This window comes from Macaca mulatta, chromosome 7, assembly GCF_049350105.2.
Source record: "Macaca mulatta isolate MMU2019108-1 chromosome 7, T2T-MMU8v2.0, whole genome shotgun sequence".
Classification (NCBI taxonomy): domain Eukaryota; kingdom Metazoa; phylum Chordata; class Mammalia; order Primates; family Cercopithecidae; genus Macaca; species Macaca mulatta.
The window spans coordinates 143,958,268-143,979,625 of NC_133412.1; the positions used below are offsets into that span (position 1 = coordinate 143,958,268).

Below are 21,358 nucleotides of genomic sequence, written 5' to 3' on the forward strand. Positions count from 1 at the left end.
TTCAGCTCCTCCCGGCAGGAAGAGGCGCTGGCCTCATTGGGTGCGTTAGGAGGGAAGGGTGGATCCTAAAAGGTAATACTGAGCCTTCGTTCAAACTAAAAGGCTGGAAAGGAGGCCGCTGCCTTTGTTTGCCATGGATGGGTAGGGGCTGCACTGAGCAGCACTGGTGTTCTTCATCCGGCTGCACCCCCAAAAGAGCTCTTTCTTCCCCAGGTCATTTTACAGTTGGATTCTCCCTTTTGGATCTGGCTCTGCCTTAGTCCAACCTAAAGGGATCAGCTTCGCCCACGCCCATTCTCACCCCGAAACCTTTCATCTGCTATTGAAGCCCTTTAGGCCCATTGAGATGTTCATTAGAAGAACTCTGAAAACTACGGTTCTCCCCTTTAGGAAGACTGCACCACAGCTCTCCCTCTCCTGGGTTCTGGTAAGAAGAGATTCCAATACCACTCTTTTTTCAGAATTCAGAAAGGCAAGAGACCACCTTACTGGGCTTCAACCTGGGGCTGGGAACGCTGCCATGAATTGGGCTTTGTCTGTCTGAAGGGACCCAACTGTTCGACAATCCTTAGGCTTCTTTTGCCTGTTGGAATTACACCTTGGATCGTGGTGAAGTCTACAGAGGTCAGATTAAGAAGAACCAAAGCAGAATAAACGTAGAAAGTGATGTTGAGTTCATGAGTCAGGACGACCTCTTCCTATATGCTTTTGCTATACCCTGCATTTTGAACATTAAGAACGAGATAGGAGGCCCATAATGTTTGTTCTTGCTTTAATCCTATCGTGGCAACGTTGACTTCCAGTAAGAAAGGTTCTCTGATCTTTCTTTCTTTCTTTTTTTTTTTTAGACAGGGTCTCAGTTTGTTGCCCAGGCTGGAGTGCAGTGGCGCAATCTTGGCTCATTGCAGCCTCAATATCCCAGGATCAAGCAATCCACCCACCTCACCCTCCCGAGTAGCTGGGAGTACAGGCATGTGCCACCACGCTTGGCTAATTTTGTTTATTTTTTGTAGAGAGATGTCACTGTGTCACCCAGGCTCTTCTCGAACTCTGGGCTCAAGTCATCCACCTGCCTCGGCCTCCTGAAGTGCTAGGATTACAGGCCTTGACCACCTCACCTAGTCCTCTGAAATTTCTAAATAAGCCAGTGCAGATCTAGCCCAATCTCTACCAAGCTTTGTTACCTTTTCCCCTTCAGTGGTAGGAATAGACATTATTTATTTAGCAAGGGTGAGTGCTTTTGTTGCATTTTAGTTTGGGTTTATTATTACACAAACTAAAGACAGTGGGACAATTTGGAAAGATAACTAGGCAGCTACATGACTTTGGGCAGGTGTCCTAACACTGTACTCTTAAAGTGAGGGGAGTGAACTGGAAGATATCATATGTCCTCATAGTTTGGACATTCTGTGGTTTGCGCATCAATATGACTACACTGTATATAGCACACATTTAAGGTCTTGAAGAAGAGACATGAGGCTTGTTCTAAAAAGCATCCAGAGTAGGTCTTGAGAAAGAATTTCTGTTTAAGTAAAGACCCTAAAACAATGCTCAGGTTCTTATACATAGAATCCACGAACTGGAAAAGATATGGATGAGTCTGAGTAAATTCTCTAAGTTTTGTTTTAGACAAAACCATTCCACCCTCAAGCGGAAGAGAGCAAGGGAGTGGGGGCGGAGGTATTTTGTGCTTTTTTAAAGGCCATAAAATAATTGTCTTGATAAAATTTTAACTTGGGGCTGGGTATGGTGGCTTGCACCTGAAATCTCAGCAGTTTGGGAGGCTGAGGCAGGAGGATCACTTGAGCCCAGGAAGGAGACCAGCCTGAGCCACATGGTGAGACCCCTATCTCTACAAAAAATTTTAAAATTTGCCAGGCATGGTGGTGCGAACCTGTAGTCCCAGCTATTTGAGAGGCTGAGGCAAGAAGATTGCTTGAGCCTAGGAGGTCAAGGCTGTAGTGTTTGCTATACCGCACTCCAATCTAGGTGACAAAGCAAGACCCTGTCTCAAAAAAAAAAAAATTTTTTTTTTTAACTGGAGGGAAAAAGAGTTTTACAAACTGTAGACACACAGCAAAACAGAAACAGGGAAAAAAAGTACTAAAAAGAGAAAAATGTCAGTGGTGGGTCTCTAAGTAGTCGGATTATGAGTAATTGGGTAACTTTGTTGTCATTTTACTTCTCCATAATTTTGTATGTTCTATTATTTAGTTTCATGGATTCCTTCCCACTCCCTGGGAAGAGGGGAAGAGAGGAGAAAAATCATTGATCCTTCTCAATAGGAAAACTCTAATTCCCTGCACAACTTAAACCTTTAATACCATAGCGTATATTTAGAATCTCATAAAGAGTAATTCATCAAACATTTCAACAAGTCATTCAGTTAATATTTGTTGAATGGATAAGTGCTAGGGATTCAAATGAGGGTAGATCTTTCAGACTAAACTTGTCTGGCAGGGTTGCATGGAAGAAGCAGAAGCAGAACTGGTCCTGGAGGGGACTGGGGTGGAGCAGGGAAATGTGTGTTCAGGAAAGAAGGGTGGGAATAGGCACAGCAACAGAGGTAGGAAAGCATGGAGTGGGGGACCGTTTGGATGGAATAGAAGGATGAGAAAGAACTCTGAAAAGATAGGTTGAGACCAGATTGTAAAGGGCCCTGTAATTACTTGATTCACACTAGTAATTAAGTAATTGATTATTTGTAATTATTTAATGTCTAGTGCATTCACCATAAGGGCAGGAACCAGTCTGTCTGGTTCTCCACAGCTCTCCCAGCACCTAGAGAGTACTTAGCACATAATTGAGTCTCAGTACTTATTTGCAACTGGATGGCTGACTTGAATCCGAGGCGAAGAAGCCTTGGTTTTGTTCAGCGTGTAAAAGATTATCACTGAAAGGTTTTCAGTAGGACTGTGGGGTGATCAAATATTGCCTTCTCTGAGGACTAGAATGGATAAGGAGATGCTTAAGTTGGACATTGAAAGATATATACAATTTGATTACTACAGAATAAAAGATGTGGAAATAGAAATTAATGTAGTGGGTAGCAATAATAGAAATTTCAGCCAGAGAAGAGGAGAGAATGTGAAAAGGGAGTGATGGGGAAATAAAATTGCTGAAATAAAAGAAGGGCAGATTGTAAAAGACTTTGAAAATGAGGTGGAATTACCAAGATTTTACCACGAGGAAGTTTTTGAGGAGGGGGTTGGCAGATGTCACCCCAAAAAAGAAACATTTTCTCTACCATGCTGAAAAGCATAGCATAAGGAAGGGAGAAAATAGCCATCAGTGATGCAAGTTGACATTAGACTTAAGTCAATAGATCATAGTTTCTCCTGGCTTTGTCCTCTAAAAATGCTGTGACTTTGGGCAAGACACCTGTTTGAACCTCAGTTTTCTCATTTTTAAGTAGGTGTAATAATAATATCTGGTTATAATGGATGTTTATAGGATTAAATGAGACAGGACATGCAGAAGCTCTTAGCATTCTGCTCACACCCAACAAATAGTCAACATATTTTTTTTCCTTCTTTCACCTGCCTATTACCCCCCAGAAACACTCTTTAATTACACCCAGGCCTCTTGATTGGAAATTGAACCCAGGGTTTTCCCTAAAGGAAAGAGACAGAAGGAAGGAAGGAAAAAGGAACAGAGGCCTCTGGGAGGCCGAGGTGGGTGGAGCACTTGAGCTGAGGAGTTCAAGATCAGCCTGGGCAACATGGTGAAACCCCATCTCTACAAAATAGAAAAATTAGCCAGGCATGGTGGTGCCTGTGGTCCTAGCTTTTGGGAGGCTGAGATGGGAGGATCGCTTGAGCAGAGATGTTGAGGCTGTGGTGAGCCGAGATTGCTCCACTGCACTCCAGCCTGGGTGACAAAGCGAGACCCTGTCTCAAAAAAAAAAAGAACAGATAGGAGAGGAGAGGAGAGGAAGGCGTGAAGGAAGGAGGGAAGACAGGAGGGGAACGAAAGAAAGGACAAAAAAGAGATAAACAGGAAGGAAGCAGGGAGGGGAGAAAAGGAAGGAAGCAAAGGAGGGAAGGGAAGAAAGAAGGCAGGAAAGGAGGGCAGGTTTCACAGACTAATGAAGAATTTGGGGTCTTGGCTTCTGACTGAATTTGAATCTATGCTTACTGCACACCATTAGGCAAGTTAACCCTGCTGTGCCCCAGATCCCTCACCTGGAAATTAAGAATAATTGTACCTATCTTATATATGTTATGTGCTTAACACATAATCTAGCATGTAGTTACTGTTATTTGAGCCTAAACTGTGACTTAGTTAATGAATGTCACCCTTTCCTTGATTCTTTTGGGAAATATTTAAAATTAGTACTTTGATGCAAAAAAAAAAAAAAAAAAAAAAAAAAAAAAAAATCCCTCAAGCAGACTTTTACCTTTGTTTTTTTTTTTTTTTGTTTTTTTTTTTTTTGAGAAACAAGGTCTCACTGTGTCACCCGGGCTGGAGAGCAGTGGCACGATCATAGCTGGCTGATCACATGGCAGCCTCAGACTCCTGGACTCAGTGGGTCCTCCTGCCTCAGCATCCTGAGTAGCTGGGTCTGCGGGTTCATGCCACCACGCCTGGCTAATTTTGTTAATTTTTGGTAGAGATAAGGACTCACTGTGTTGCCCAGGCTGGCTTCAAACTCTTGGCCTCGCCTCAAGGGATCCTCCTGCCTCCATCTCTTCAAATGCTGGGATTACAGGTTTGAGCCACCGTGCCTGGCCCCTTTGACCTTTTCTAAAAAAGCCAGCCCACCACTTTCACCTCTCATGTTATACTATTTCAGGAAAGAAGCCCTAGTTTCTGATTCATAAACTCTATTTGCATTAAACATGATTTTAAGCAAATGGTTTGGGCAGATGTGTGGCAGGGCTGATGGAACAGACCTTTGGAGTCAGACCTGGGTTTGAATTCTTGATCAACTTGTCACGAGTGTGGGAGGCCTTTCACCTCTCGGAGCCTCTGTTTCATTGTTGGTAACATGAGATTGTGTAAAATGGGGTTGCTGTGAGGGTTAGATGAAGTAAGAGGTCCTCCTGGCAGTGCTTAATACATAATAATAAGTGCTTAATAAATTGTAAATGTTATTACAATTGATAGTATTTAATTCTTCTCTGAGGAATTATGAGTTAATGCAGCTTGAACCGCTAAAAAGGTAAGAAATCTTTCCTCTTTTCTTCTATCTCCTAGGAAAACCTCAGTTCAGAAAAGCAATAAACTATGGGGGGCTGTTTAGAATGTTGCATCTCTGGAGAGCAAGTTGCATTTTAACAGTGATCAGAGCCTTTAATTAAGGCATGAAGGTCAAATCATTTCTGCTTCATCCAGCCTGGTTGCAGAGTGAGCCCATGGGACATCCCTCTGAAATTATACTGCTTACAACCATGCTGAGTCTGCAAGGACTTCATCCAAGCCTTTCCGTCCAGGACCTCAAACAGCTCTAATCACAAGAAGAGAGATTTCAGGAAAGAGAAAATTATTCCTATCATTGATGTTTTTGAAGAACATGGAATGACTGGGAAAATAATCTTGTTAAGTAGAAAAAGAAATCTGTTGTAATTTTCAAATAATTTTTAAATAAATTTGAAAAATTAAGAGAACTATATACGTAATATATTCCTAATCTTATGAAAAAATATATATGCATTAATATTATTGAAAGAAATATATCAAAAGGTGAACAGCAATTATCACCAGTCTAGATTATGAGATTAGGAGTGATTTTTTTTCTTTGTCCTGTACTATTTAGTATTTTCTACCATTAAAATATTCTGATTTTCAATTAGAATAGTATGTTAGACAGAGAAGGACAAATATCACATGAACTCTCACTCTCTTATAGAATAGATCTTGTGGAATCTAAAAAAGTTGAACTCTGCCAGGCGCAGTGGCTCACGCCTGTAATCCTAGCACTTTGGGAGGCCGGGGCGGGCGGATCACGAGGTCAGGAGATCGAGACCATCCTGGCTAACACGGTGAAACCCCATCTCTACTAAAAATACAAAAAAATTAGCTGCGCGTGATGGCAGGTGCCTGTAGTCCCAGTTGCTCGGGAGGCTGAGGCAGGAGAATGGCGTGAACCCAGGAGGCGGAGCTTGCAGTGAGCCGAGACTGCGCCACTGCACTCCAGCCTGGGCGACAGAGCAAGACTCCATCTCAAAAAAAAAAAAAAAGTTGAACCCATAGAAAAAGAGAGGAAATGATGGTTACCAGTTAGAAAAAAGGAATAAGTTCAAGAGATCTATTATACACTGTGGTGAATATAGTTAATAACAATATATTTTATACTGTGAAATTGCTAAGATAGTAGATTTTAAGTGTTCTCACCACAAAAACGATAAGTATGTGAGGCAAAGCATCTGGTAATTAGCTTGATTTCACCACGCTACAGTGTATACATATGTCAAAACGTCATGTTGTATGCTATAAATATATACACTTTTTGTCAATTTTAAACAGGTTATTAAAAAAACAGTATGCTATTGTTGATAATTATGAAAAATTTTAGTGATGTGGAAATGTGTACAGTATAATGATAAATGAAAGAGTAGTAAAAAAATCCTTATAAAATATAATTACAAATGTGTTGGGTGGATAATATAAAAATCTTAACAGCTATTTCTGAGCTAAGTGGTGGAGCATGGGTCATTTTTAGTGCCTTCTGTGTCAGGCTGTTCTTGCATTGCTATGAAGAAATACCTGGCCAGATAATAGGTGGCTCATGCCTATAATCCCGGCACTTTGGGAGGCCAAGGCGGGTGGATCACATGAGTTCAGGAGTTCGAGACCAGCCTGGCCAACATGGTGAAACCCCATCTTTACTAAAAATACAAAAATTAGTCAGGTGAGGTGGTGCATGCCTGTAGTCCCAGCTACTGGGGAAGCTGAGGCAGGAGAATCGTTTGAACCTGGGAGGCAGAGGTTGCAGTGAGCTGAAATAGCCTGGGTAACAGACCAAGATTCTGTCTCAAAAAGAAAAAAAAAAAAAAAAGAAATACCTGAGAAAAGGTAATTTATAAAGGAAAGAGGTTTAATTGGCTCACGATTCTACAGGTTTTACAGGAAGCATAGCAGCATCTGATTTTAGGGAGGCCTTGGGAAGCTTCCAGTCCTGGCAGAAGGCAATGAGGAGCAGGCACGTCACATGGCGAAAGCAGGAACAAGAGAGAGTTGACAGGGGAGGTGCCACACACTTTTAAACAATCAGATCTCATGAGAACTCACTATCCTGAAGACAGCACCAAGGGGATGGTGCTAAACCATTCATGAAAAATCCGCCCCCATGATCCAATTGCCTCCCACCAGGCCCCACCTCCCGCATTGGGGATTACAATTCAACAAGAGATTGGGGCAGGGACAGATGGCCCAACTATGATTTCCACATCATTACTGTACACGTTTCCAAACTTTATTTTACTTCTTTATTTTTCCTACAACAAAAATAACCATGTGATATTTGTGTAATTGTAATAAAGAACTACGAAATCATTTTTATCTTTTTAAATACAAAATTCAAACTAAAACCTTTATTGTTAGTTGGAGAGATGGTGGAGGAAGGAAAACAGAAGCTGAGGATGACACTATTAATAAGTAACAACGACAGTGACTCCTGTTAAGGGCTTACTTAGGTTCACAGTCGTCTATTTGCTAGAGGCTTTAACAGCTTCTTCCAAGCAAACAAAAGGTCTTGGAATCCAAACAGTTTCTTTATTCCCCACCCCTCCTACCTCATGGAGAGAAATTCTTGGTTATGTGCAGACAGATATGTGGACTAAGTTAGCATGGCTGTGGCACCCCTCACCTGACACGGATTTAGACTTCTTTAGCTTTTCAAACGTTTTGGTATGTATGTATGTATGTATGTATTGAGACGGAGGCTCACACTGTCATCCAGGCTGGAGTGCAGTGGCACCATCTCGGCTCACTGCAACCTCCGCCTCCCAGGTTTGAGCGATTCTCCTGCCTCAGCCTCCCAAGTAGCTGGGATTACAGGCGCCCTCCACCACACCCGGCTAATTTTTCTATTTTTAGTAGAGATGGGGTTTCACCATGTTGGCCAGGCTGGTCTCGAACTCTTGACCTCAGGTGATCTGCCCGCCTTGGCCTCCCAAAGTGCTGGGATTACAGGCGTGAGCCACTGCGCCCGGCAAACCTTGGTCTTTAAATCACGTTGGCAAGACTGAGCTCAAATTTGTGCCTTCTTATCTAAAACAGTAACAATTTAAATATTTTTGTTATTTGAACAAACCAATAAGATCTGAGGAATGAGCAACCGTCACAGTTGTCTGAATAATACATTGCACGGTAGTGGGGGCTGTTTCGTACAGGACTTGGCACAGCATTGCCCTCTTAGAGACAAAGGTGGACCATTGCGCCGCCGTGTGGTATTGAGAGGTATGGCGCCTTCCTTTTTTAATTACGCTTTTTCTAGTTTAAGAGCTAGACTACCCTTCGCGGTCGCTGGGTGGAGCCCTTTCAATTTGTTTGTGTGGAAACTAAGACTCAGGCAAGTGATGTTACTGGGGCTTGAACCCAAATCTTCAGACCCTTTTCAAGGTCCCAGCTTTTCAAGTTAACTCACAGATGTCTGCACATAGCTGGAGGGAAACTGGGAGCTGTCTTAATGCAAAACTCAATTTCACATTCAAAGAAACTGAAGTGTAGAGAGGATAAGTGACTTGCTAAAAGGTCCGCGCTAATTTGGGGTCCTTCGTCTTTTATTCTACTCATTCGTTTATTCAGCAAATATTTATACATGTGTCTACCACGTGTCAGACACCATTCAAGGCACTAGAGATAAAATAGTGAACAAAGCAAACAAAAATCCCTTCCTGCAAAAATCCCTTCATCTCTTCCCTTCATAAAGCTCATGTTCTAATAGGGGAAACAAAGTAAGCAATTAAACACATAATATCAGATTAGAGAGGGGTAAATGCAAAGAAGAAAAGAAAGGGAAGGGGGGATGTGAAACATTAGGAGGGGCTACTTTTTGGAGTGGCCAGAGAAAAACTCATTGACAAGGTAACTGGTGACTTTTTTTTTTTTTTTTTTGAGATGGAGTCTCACTCTGTGGCCCAGGCTGGAGTGCAGCGGCACGATCTCAGCTCACTGCAGCCTCCACCTCCCAGTTCAAGTGATTTTCCTTCCTCAACCTCCCAAGTAGCTGAGACTACAGGCGTGTGCAACCATGCCCAGCTAATTTTTGTATTTTTAGTAGAGACGGGGTTTCACCTTGTTGGCCAGGCTGGTCTCGAACTCCTGACCTCAGGTGATCCACCTACCTCGGCCTCCCAAAGTGCTGGGATTACAGGGGTTAGCCATGGCACCCGGCCAACAAGGTGACTTTTGAATAAAGACACCTGAAAGAATTTAGGAAACCAGCCATACAGATACAGGGGAAGAGCATTCAGGCAAACTGCACTGTAGTGCAAAGCCCTAAGACAGGAAAATGCCTGTGTATTCACGAAAAGATAGCAAACTCAAGGGTGGTAAGAGCTACAAGAGGTAGGGTGTCCTATTCACATGGGGTCCTTCAGGTCAAAGGAGGACTTTGGTTTTACTTTAAATGAGACAGCCTATTGAAGAGGTTTGTTTTTGTTTTTTGTTTTTTTCTGAGACAGGGTCTCACTTTGTTGCCCAGACTGGAGTGCAATGGTGTGATCTCGGCCCATTACAGCCTCAACCTGCTGGGCTCAAGCGATTCTCCCACCTCGGCCTCCTGAGTAGCTGGGACTACATGCATGTGCCATCACACCCAGCTAATTTTTGTTGTTGTTTTGTTTTGTTTTTCGTAGAGACAAGGTCTCACTATGTTGCCCAAACTGTCTCGAACTCTTGGGCTCAAGCAATTCTCCTGCCGTGGCCTCCCAAAGTACTGGGATTACACATGTGAGCTACCATGCCCTGCCACACTGACGATTTTAATGAGCAGAGGAGTGGTGTGGTCTGCCTTTTCAACAAGATCACTCTGGCTACTGGGTTTGCAACAGGCTTCAGAAATCAAGTGCGGGGACTGTGAGAAGGAAGGGGCTATTCAATAAGCCTGTCACGGGATAACAGCAAATTAGAAAAGGGAGGTGACAATGGGTATGGTGAAAAGTAGTCAGAATTTAGAAATACATTTTGAGGCTAGACCAACCAGGTTTGCTGATGAATCAGAAAGGGAACAAAAGAAAGAGAGGAGTCAAGGATGACATCAAAGTTTTTGGTTTGAGCGACTGGAAGGCTAGCATTGCCATTTATGGAGAATGTGGGAAAAGCTGGTTTGGGGGCAAATCTCAGCAGTTTAATGTTAGACATGATAAGTTTGAGATCACTGTTCTATACCCAAGTGGAGATGTCAAGTGGGCAGTTGATTACGTCGTCTGGAGTTCTTTCAAGAACTGTTAGACGACAACAGTCTAGTCCCTGAGAACCTTAACTCTATAAAATGACTAAGGGCGCAATAATGAGTAGAAAACATTAAGACTCAAATGATAAAATACTTTCTACTTTAACATGTGGTTTTCCACATTTCTACTCAATGAGACATTTTAAATGGCTCTGCCTTTCCTAGTTGAAGGCTGTGAATCTTTTGCTCACAAACACGAGTCTCCTGACACTGATGAGACCTCTAAGACACTTGCCTGTTCTCTGGGTTACTGGGTGGAACCCTTTGTGAAGTCAGTGGGAGCCCCAGAGAGCAGCCTGTTGGGCCGGTGGAACATCAGGGAAACTCTCCCGTGCTTTGTGTTTTATGAAAAGTAGGGGACATTCCAATCCGAAGCCTTTCTATCTTTGCTTCCTTGGGTTTTGTTGATGTCAGGTGCAATTGCTTGCAGCTTCATGATCTGTCTCCTCAGTATTTTATAGTCTGCCCTCTTCCCCTGCTCTGTACGTGATGGAATTGCCATTCTTTTGCATGGATACACTCCTTCTTGGGATGTGGGCAAGGGATGGCAGAGTGACTGAGAGCTTATTGAGTACTAGGGAGTAGGTTAGGCACTGATAGATATACCATCCATTAGTACGCAAAGACGAACCCACCGACCTACCAGCTGTACCACTCACTGTAATCACAGCCAACATTTATATAATATTTTAGAGTTCAGAAAACACTTTTACAGACAGGTGCCGGTATACTGACTAAGAGTACATACAGACTCTGAGGCCAGGCTCAGTGACTCATGTCTATAATCCCAATGCTTTGGTAGGCCAAAGCAGGAGGATCTCTTGAGGACAGAAGTTCAAGACCAACCTGGGCCACAAAGTGAGTCCCTCCCTGTCTCTATAAAAATTAAAAACTTTGCCAGATATAGTGGTGCACACCTGTGGTCCCAGCGACCAAGAATTCAAAGTTACAGTGAGCTATGGCAACACTGCGCCACTGCACTTCAGCCTGGGAGATAGAGTAAGACCTTGTCTATTAAAAAATATACATATACAGACTCTGGAACCAGGTTGCCTGAGTTGAATCTCAGTTCTCTCCAGTTCTGCTGTGACTCACTGTGTGGTCTAGGACAATTTACTTAGCCTCTCTGTTAAGTCTCAGTTTCTTCAAGTGCAAAATGGAGATTTTAAATAATCCTAACTACTTCCTAAACTAGCTTAGAGATTAACTGAGATAATCCAGAGGCAGCTCTAAGAGCAGCGCCTAGAACATAGCGAGCCCTCAATAAAGGCAGAAGGGATGGTACTACCTGGTTGGGACCTTTGTAGCCAATTTCACTGATCAGGAAACGGAAGCCCAGGGTGGTTATTCAATGTAGCTAAGTACTAAGGAACAGTACTAAGCAACAGAAGCCCAAGACCACAGGGGTTCCTGCTCCTGACTCCAAAGCTTTTCCCACTCAGAATCCACTTTCTCAGCGAGTGTGGGTTTTCTATTAAAACAAGCCAAACTTTCGCACCGGCTCTTCTGGTGTCAACCACCTTGCTTCTGTGAAAGGACAGCTGGGGTTGGAGGGAATAACAGCAGAAATAATTGACATTCTTGGGTCCATCGGTCGGTGTGCTGGGCCTGTGCCAAGGACTTCACCTGCCCTTCCCATTCAATCTTCACCAAAAACCTATGTGCTAGGTACTTTGAATAACCACTTTATATAAAAAGTGGGGTGCAGAGCCACTAAGCAAGCAGGGGTGGCGTGTGTCGGAGCCAGAATCCATTCTCGGCTCTCTGATCAGTTTACCCACAGGAGGACCTTCCCCCGACCCCTCACGCCGCCTGGAGCAGCCTATCTTCATGCAAAATGCACGGAGCCACAGAGGCTGCCTTCCGGGACTCAGCGCGGAGGGTTAGGCTGCCTCGAACCCCTTTCTGGTAACTCCATCCCAGCTGGGACGCCGGGCCCTCTCTGCCCCTTGCGCCCCGCCCCTCCCCTTCTGCCCCCCCCCCCCCCACGGGCACCGGGCGGGCTCTGGGTCGGCGCCACCGCGCCCCCGCATCAGGATCCCCGGCGCTGACGTTCTCTCCGCCCGGGGAGGAGGGGCCCAGGACGGGCTAGGTCCTCAGCCAGTGCGGAGAAAGGGCCCTGGGCTGGGCTCCCACGCTCGGGCCGGCCTCCCGCCGCGGGGTCGGAGCTGCGGTCACTCGCCGATTCCAGGCCGTGGCGTCCCGCGCTCAGCTTCTGCGCCTCTGGAAGGCGGTGAGTCGTTTCTTCCCGGTATAGGAGGGACAGTTTCCCCACGTGGACGCAGGGCTGGCAGCGGGAGGGGGAAGAGCGCTGGCGGAGCTCAGGGTTTCGCTGGTGCAACCAGCGCGCGCGCCTCTCTCTCTCCCCTCGCCGCGCTCGCGCTCGCTCTGCCCCTCCCCCGTCTCTCCCCTCGCTCTCTCTCGCTTTCCTCCCACTCTCTTGCTTCCCCCCCTTTCTCTGTCTCTCTCTTCCCCTCTCCCCTCGCTCACTCCCCCTCTCCCCTCACTCTCTCGCTCTCCCCTCTCCCCCTGTCTCCCCTCGCTCTGTCTCGCTCTCCCCCGTCTCTCTCCCTCCCCCTCTCCCCCCGCTCTCTCTCGCTCTCCTCTCTCTTCTCCCCGACCTCCTCGCGTTCTCTTTCTCTCTCCCCTCGCTCTCCCCTCCCCTGCCCAGTCCCTCTCCTCTCCCCTCTCTCCCTACATCTCTCTGGTTCGCCCCCCTCTCCCCTTTTCGCCCTCTCTCTCTCCTTCCTTCTTCCCACCCTCTCTTCCTCCGTCTCTCCCTCCCCGCCTCCTTCCCTACCCCCTTCCTTCTTCCCTTCTTCTCTCCTCCCCTCCTCCCCTCTTCCGCCCCCTCCTCTCAAAGGGAAGGATGCCCTCGGTTTTGCGGCGCTCTCCCAGGAGCGAACTCCCGCAGCCGCCCAGGCCAGCGCCAGAGACCTTGTCCCTACGAAGGCGGGCCGCGCCCCTGGGTGGACTGGGCTCAGGGAGCGCGCTTTGCACACTTCAGATGTCTTTGTGGGAAGCTAGTTGTGAATGTGCTGCCCTTGATTTAAGCCACCAGTTGTAAATATGTGTTCTAGTGCCTATTAATAACCCTCCCTCGACCCACTCGCCTCCTGCCAATCCAGTTACTCCAACAGGGACCCCCTCTTCCCTTCCCTCGGGCCCGCAGCTCTTCCTGTACAGGAGAAGCGATCTGGGTAGCTCAGGAGCTGCCTGTGGGTCTGGTCTGCGTATGGCCTGTTTCTCTTTCTTCCCCTCTGTCCCATACTCCCCGCTCACTCCTGTCTCCCTGCTGTCACTCTGCGGCTGTAACACTAGATCACTAATAAGGGTAGGTGAGAAGGAAAGGGAAGAGGAAAAGAAAATAACAGCCATTTATTCTGATAAACCCTCAACATGCGACACCTGGGTTCCTTCCAGTCATTTGCTGTGAAAATAGGTGGTCCTGGTTCTCAGCAGTCCCAAAGCCTCTGGTTTGGATGAGGGTAGAATTGCCGCAGATGCGGAATCCACTAACAGTCGAGGAAGCTTATCTTCCTGGAAGCCTTCAGCCTCCCACTCCCACCTCTGCCCCATTCTGTTTGCTTCCTCCCTGTCTCAGCTTCTGCTTCTCTCCTTTTTATAACCTGCTGCTAAGAAAAGTCTGAAAACTTGAATTATAAATACGTAATATATCAAGTATTGCCTGAAATAGAGATTTGAAACTTAAAAGGGAGGAAAGAAAAGAAACATCTTGAATTCCAGGAGAAGCAGTCCCAGGGGCCATGTCCCCAAGGATGGCTGCAGCTTCTCTCGGCCACGTTTGCCTCGTTTATAACATGGGGCTACCCATCCATACCAACCATGGTGCAGAGGATTGCACCAGATCATTCTCAGATCTCTTCCAGCTCTGAAGAAATGGAGATGAACAGAGGAACAGCCACTGCCAGCAAGCAAGGGAAGAAAAATCTTGAAAGCCTGTGATTTCCTGGAGACTTCTTGGTTGATGCCCCTGAAATCAGCCAGCCAAGTGTGGCCTCTGCAGCGTAAATACAAGGAGTCCGACGGCATCTGACAATAGTTCTGTCACCCTTGGCCATATTGTAATTCCATGTCCTCAAAGTCACCCTGTCACAATCCCACCATTTCCTACAAACACAGCTTCTCCTGCCTGATAAAGTCTTATCTATCCTTTAAGACCTAGCTCGGACCAGGCACAGTGGCTCATGCCTGTAATCCCTGCACTTTGGGAGGCCGAGGCAAGTGAATCACTTGAGCCCAACGAGTTCGAGACCAGTATAGGTAACATGGCAAAACCTCAGCTCTACAGAAGAGAAAATTATCTGGGCATGGTGGTGCACACCTGGGGTCCCAACTACTTGGGAGGCTGAGGTGGGAGGATTGCTTGAGCCTAGGAGGTCAAGACTGCAGTGAGCTGAGATCATGCCACTGCACTCCAGCCTGGGTGACACAGTGAGACACCACCTAAAAAAAAAAAGCCTAGCTCTAAAGTTCCACACTCTTGGGAGCCTTTCCTGACTATCCTGAGGATATAGGGGATGCTTCCTCTGTGGGCTCCCACAGGATCGATGCACACTTAGAACCCTCACCACTTTACTCTGCCATTTGCTCCCCTCCCTTGACCATTAGTCTTTGAGGAAAGGGACTTTGCCTTCTTCATCGTTGCCTGGCACAATTCTTGATTTTGCTACCTTGAATGAAAAGAGATGATAATCCTTACATAATGACATATGACTTAGATTTTTCTCATTTAACCCTCACACAACTCGGGGAGAATGAACACAGCCAAAGTGGTTTGTCCAGGTCACTTTGTAAGTGGTGGAACTGTACGATCTTGCCCACTTCAGAGACCATAAGCTCTAGCTTGCAGCTGTCCCTGACTGCCTTCTGCCAGGTGGTGGGGAGCTTCTCACAAAGGCAGTATCTACCTCAGCTGCTTTCTCCTTTCTCTCCCATCAAACTCAAATGTCAGGCAGCTAAGAGAGTTGAGTCAACTCCTGAGAAAACTCAGGTTTTGGCCGGGCGCAGTGGCTCAAGACTGTAATCCCAGCACTTTGGGAGGTTGAGACGGGCGGATCATGAGGTCAGGAGATCGAGACCATCCTGGCTAACACGGTGAAACCCCGTCTCTACTAAAAAATACAAAAAAACTAGCCGGACACGGTGGTGGGTGCCTGTAGTCCCAGCTACTCAGGAGGCTGAGGCAGGAGAATGGCGTAAATCCAGGAGGCGGAGCTTGCAGTGAGCTGAGATCACGCCACTGTACTCCAGCCTGGGCGGCAGAGGGGGACTCTGTCTCAAAAAAAAAAAAAAAAGAAAGAAAGAAAACTCAGGTTTTAATAACCTGTCTTCCTTATGTGCTTGTCCAACTCCTCTGGCAAGGACCCTTCTTGGAGGGCTGAGATTGTTTTCCTGGAGGCCACCAGACTTCAGGCTTCTAACCTCAGAGCCTGGGCGCTTTGTCTTACAGCATGGGCTTTCTGAGCTGCTGGAGACCTCTCAGGTGGGAACCTAGTCTAAGCCACCATATAACTGGGGGTCCACAGGCTTATCTGTGTTGTTATGAATCATCCACTGGGATACATAGAGGGATGATAACTGGCTGCAGATCATTAGGTTCTTGTCCCTGGAGCTGTGTGTCCCAAAGCAAGCCACTCAGCATTCTGGACCTGAGGTTTCTTTCCTTCCTTCCTTCCTTCCTTCCTTCCTTCCTTCCTTCCTTCCTTCCTTCCTTCCTTCCTTCTCTCTCTCTCTCCCTCCCTCCCTCCCTCCCTCCCTCCTTCCTTCCCTCCCTCCTTCCTTCCTTTCTTCCTTCCTTCCTATTCTCTCTGTCTTCCAGGCTGGAGTACAGTGGCATGATCACAGATCACTGCAGCCTCAATCTCCCAGGCTCAAGGTATCCTCTTGGCTTAGCCTCCTAAGTAGCTGGGACTACAGGCATGCACCACTACGCCAAGCTATTTTTCTTTTTTAGTAGACACAAGGTCTCACACATGTTTCCCAGGCTGGTCTCAAAGTCCTGGGCTCAAGTGATCCTCCCTTCTCGGCCTCCCAAAGTGTTGGGATTACAGGCGTGAGCCACCTCGCCCAGCCCAGACCTCAGTTTTCTCATCTGGAAAACAGAAATTCAATTTAAGAAATATCAACTAAGGGAGGCTGAGGCGGGAGAATTGCTTGAACCTGGGAGGTGGAGGTTGCAGTGAGCCAAGATTGCGCCACTGCACACCAGCCTGGGCAACACAGTGAGACTCCGTCTCAAAAAAAAAAAAAGAAATATCAATTAAATGCCCATCATGTACAGAGCCCAGAGCTAGATACTAGAGATCTAAGTGCAAAGGTGAAAAGGATATAATCTATGCCCTCAATAAATGTAAAGGCAAATAGAAGAGATAACTTTTTTTTTTTTTTGAGACATAGTGTTGCTCTGTCACCAGGCTGGAGTACAGTGGCACAATCTCGACTCACTGCAACCTCTGCCTCCCAGGTTCAAGCGATTCTCCTGCCTCAGCCTCCTGAGTAGCTGAGACTACAGGCACATGCCACCACACCCAGCTAATTTTTGTATATTTAGTAGAGACGGGTTTCATCATGTTGGTCAGGATGGTCTCAATCTCTTGACCTCGTGATTTGCCCACCTCAGCCTCCCAAAGTGCTGGGATTACAGGCGTGAGCCACCATGCCCAGCCCTGTTTTAAAACAGACCCACAGCAAGGTGAAATAAAGTAGATCTGAGGTAAGAATATTAATACCTGTTTTGCCTACCTCATAAGGTTGTGCCAGTAATCAAACGAGATCATGGATAGCAAGTATTCTCAAAGTACTATGCAAATGTAAGCAAGTAGTAAGTTATTATTTGGCTTTGTCGGAGATACCAATTGGGTCGTTTGCCTGAATCTCCCTTTTTTCCCAAGAACTGATCCTATAGCCAAATCCACATGATAACAGCGGTGCCATTTTGGTTGACTGAGCCAGGTGCAGACCCCAGGAATGGGAATGAAGGCGGCTCAGTCTTAGTCACTCTGGGCTCTTGAGCAGAGGAAATACAAATACTAGAGGCTTAGAAAGCTATTTTCTGACTAGGTGGACTGAAAATTAAAAAATACCAAATTGGGCCAGGTGCGGTGGCCCATGCCTGTAATCCCACCACTTTGGGAGGCCGAGGCGGGTGGATTACCTGAGGTCAGGAGTTCGAGACCAGCCTGGCCAACATGGTGAAACCCCATCTCTACTAAAAACACAAAAAATTAGCCGGGCATGATCCCAGCTACTCAGGAGGCTGAGGCAGGAGAAGCTCTTGAACCCTGGGAGGTGGAGGTTTCAGTGAGCTGAGATCATGCCACTGCACACCACCCTGGGCAACAAGAGCAAAACTCCATCAAAAAAAACAAAAACAAAAAAACCCAAACTGTATCCAGAGAAAGCATGTAGACATTCAGAGAGGAATGAAAACAAGAGGTTCCCTGTCATTCAGGCCTTGGTTCCCATCTGTCCCTGCCTGCTGTAAACAGTATCCCACCAAGGGCCAGCTTTTGCTAAAGATAGCTCTGGTGGGTTTCAGTCACCATTAAACAGTTCCTAAACTAATTCTGCTTAGGCTAATATAGAGCAGAAGACTCCCTTGGCCCATGTAACAGCTGTGTCATCATTCATTTACTCGTTCCATCAGTCAATGAATATCATTGAATGCCAGCTGTTTACAAGCTTGTAAGAATAAGCAGAAAAAACATTGGCTGCAATCTTTAGAATATAAACCAGCCACTGGATGTCAGCCTTCTGGCCAACTGGCTCTCAATGCTCCTAAAATTACCCACTTGTGCCCTGAGAGCATTTTGGGGGCATCTGACATAGCTGCCACTCACAGCTCTTTCTGAGAAGTTCTAGAGCCTTGGACACCATGGTGTTTTCCCATCAGCCCTCCTCCTCTGGTATAGCCACTAAATCCCACTCACACACACACTTTTGAGGAGCTGCCTCAGCCGCTTCCATGTTCTTCTGGTGAGACTTTAATCACATGACCCCTCCCCTGAGCATAGACAGGGTGGACTTATGTCCTAAACTGGGCAACAGAATTGCTTTCTGGGGACTTTGTACTTTGAACTGAGACAAATTCAGAAGGTAGCTGGAGCCGGGCCATGCCACGGCAGCACCACATAGAAAAGCTTCAGCCCTGCTGAGATCGCAGTGCCTGGCCCCTGGATTCAGTTGTTCAGTTGTTCCTTTAAATCTGTAGCCACCCTGGATTTTCATCTCTTACAAAATAAATATCTTTTGAGCCAAATTAGCTAATCAAGTATTTGTAACCAAAGGGTTCGGGCACATCTGCTCTCTGCTTTTTCAGATAAAAGCTCATGAATGAGTAAAGAAAAAGAAGAAAAGGGTAGAAGAGGAAAGTTATGTTGTGTCCCCTGCCCAAGCCTACAGCCCAGCCTAGCTCCTATTTTAAGACCCTTTAATGAATCTATATTTACCATCGGGTTTTTATTTATGGAAATCTACACAAGGCATTTGGATGAAGGCTGATGCTTATTTCAGGAAAGCAAGTCTGTGGTTTCAACAAAACCTCTGTTAGCTCCCTCCACACCTGTTCACTCTTCTGCCAAGCTACCTATTGCTCATTTCCAAAGCAAAATATAAAATAAAATCAGGAATCAGATTCCAAAGCAAGACAAAAGTGGTGATTAAAGAGACAGGCTAGAGCCAAGTGGGTCATGCCTATAGTCCCAGCATTTTGGGAGACCGAGGGAGGAGGATTGCTTGAGGCCAGGCGTTTGAGACCAGCCTGGCAACATAATAAGACCCCATCCCTATTTTTAAAAAATAAAAATAAAGAGGCCTGTATTTTTTGTTATAAATTTTCTCCTTCCTTCCTTCCTTCCTTCCTTCCTTCCTTCCTTTCTTTCTTCCTTTCTTTCTTTCTTTCTCTCTCTCTCTCTCTTTCTTTCTTTCTTTCTTTCTTTCTTTCTTCTTTCCTTCCTTCCTTCCTTCCTTCCTTCCTTCCTTCCTTCCTTCCTTCCTTCTTTCCTTCTTTCCTTCTTTCCTTCTTTCTTTCTTTCTTCTTTTTTTTTTTTGTTAGGCTGTATCTCACTCGGTCACCCAGGCTGGAGTGCCTGTGGCATGATCTCAGCTCACTGCAACCTCTGGCTCCTGGGTTCAAGTAATTCTCCTGCCTCAGCCTCCCGAGTAGCTGGGATTACATTATAAATTTTCTTAATGAGCATTATGTATTTCTAGTCAACACAGGTCCCTTGTGAAAATATCTTCCTAATATCATAGAAGTTGCCCCCCAAAGTAATACTCATAGAATCATAAATAATAGACCAGTAATACAGCTAACTAATAGCAGATCTAGGACCAGAATTCAGGTCTTAGTGCCACTAAATCAGAGTTCTTTCCACCATTCCATGCCTCCTTTCACAAGAGCATTTGCCTAAATATTATTTCAAAATGTCTTCATTATAAGAATTTTATTTATCTACATATATCAGTGTTTCTTTGAACAATAAATATTTGACAAAGAATCTAGATACAGAAACTTTCAGTATTCATTTCCACTACTAGTCAAGATCTATAAATTATGCAGATTATATATCACTAGGGATAGAGAATCCAAATAACACAATTTAGTGCACATCCAAATATTAACTAAGTATTATTCATCAGAGAGAAAAGAGTCAGGAAATGAGAGATGGAGAATGAGGTTGTCTCTCCCCCACTGTTACATTATGCCAGAGTTTTAGCCCCTAGGCATTATAATAGTCTTACCACACCTATACGGGCCTCAGCTTCTAAAGTTTCATCAGGCCAAATGTCATGGCTCACGCCTGTAATCCCAGCACTTTTGGGAGGCCGAGGCACGTGGATCACTTGAGGCCAGGAGTTCAAGACCAGTCTGGCTAACATGGCAAAACCCTGTCTCTACGAAAAATACAAAAAGTAGCCAGGCATGGTGGTGCACACCTATCCCAGCTATTCGGGAGGCTGAGGCATGAGAATTGCTTGAACCCGGGAGGCAGAGGCTACAGTGAGCCGAGATCCCACCACTGCACTCCAGGCAGGGTGGCAGAGTGAGACCCTGTCTCAAAAAATTTAAAAAAAATTTCATCAGTGTCTCACACTCATATACAGGTATTGTTTCCAAAGCTCATTCAAAAAGTGCTAGGTAACTAGGCCAGGAAAGGTTTCCAGCCTAACACTCTGCCCATTCCATCCTTTCCAATATGATAACCTTAGTGCCGGTGTTCAGACGAATTGCCATTCCAATTAACTCTTGTCAACAAGTTAAATTGCCCCTTGGGGAGCCTTGATGTCCCTTTCTGCCTGCTGGACTTGGTTGGGATCATCTTAGGCATTGAAAGTATCAAATAATGTTAAACCTTGAGAGATGTAGCCTGGGTATTAGGCCCCTTTCATTTAAGTAGGGTCCTTGGGCCCCAAAACATATTTCTCCAGCCTCTTTTTAAGTCAGTTGCATACCAGGGATTAGACCAAACCTTAGCCATGAAACTGGCCCTGTTTGCTTCATTCGTCCAGGAAGATGGGCCACCACTTGCTTTAACTTTGCATAGCTAAAGAGCCAACTCGGACAATTCTTGCAAAACGAAATCTGCCCTCAAGATCTTTTGCTGTACACATCCTAGACGCTGCCTTCAGCGGTGTCAGAACCTCGAACCTCTTTCAAAGGGCGGTTTCTCTCTCTAATGAAATAGTTAATTTTTTGACCTTGTTTTACCTTGTTTGGGCCTTTCTACCCAAGAATCAGCAGTTTAATAGTTTCCTCATTCATCATACCTGTAGAGCACTGCACTAGGAGAAAAAGAAATAAGACATAGGATTTCCCAAATGAAAAGGATAAAGGCCAAGGCAAGGCTGCAGCAGCAATCCCAGCTGTCCTGTGCCAAAGATGACAGGAGCACTGGGAGAGAAGAAGACGAACTGGGATGGACAAGAGAGAAGAGG

General features: G+C 45.7%; 1 protein-coding gene and 1 long non-coding RNA gene across 2 annotated transcripts; both read left to right on the top strand.

Annotated features, from left to right (window-relative positions):
- Positions 1 to 74: 74 nt before the first annotated feature.
- Positions 75 to 5,604, top strand: LOC144330357 (uncharacterized). Its single transcript, XR_013396426.1, has 2 exons — positions 75 to 3,580; positions 4,640 to 5,604. It is a non-coding gene; the product is annotated as an uncharacterized LOC144330357 (long non-coding RNA).
- Positions 5,605 to 10,158: 4,554 nt separating this feature from the next.
- LOC144329789 (uncharacterized) lies at positions 10,159 to 14,720 on the top strand. The gene is made up of 3 exons (XM_077938820.1): positions 10,159 to 10,393; positions 12,098 to 12,307; positions 12,471 to 14,720. Exons 1-3 carry the CDS (start codon positions 10,159 to 10,161, stop codon positions 13,424 to 13,426), a joined length of 1,401 nt encoding a protein of 466 aa, XP_077794946.1. The 3' UTR covers positions 13,427 to 14,720.
- The last annotated feature ends 6,638 nt before the right edge of the window (positions 14,721 to 21,358 follow it).

What these genes read in the sequence shown, in the direction of transcription:
- LOC144329789 (XM_077938820.1), top strand. Translation starts at nt 10,159, where the DNA reads ATGAATCAGAAAGGGAACAAAAGAAAGAGAGGAGTCAAGGATGACATC. An exon ending in CTGGAGTTCTTTCAAGAACT is followed by an intron (nt 10,394 to 12,097) that starts GTTAGACGACAA and finishes TTATATAAAAAG; the next exon opens with TGGGGTGCAGAGCCACTAAG. An exon ending in CTGCCTCGAACCCCTTTCTG is followed by an intron (nt 12,308 to 12,470) that starts GTAACTCCATCC and finishes CCGCCCGGGGAG; the next exon opens with GAGGGGCCCAGGACGGGCTA.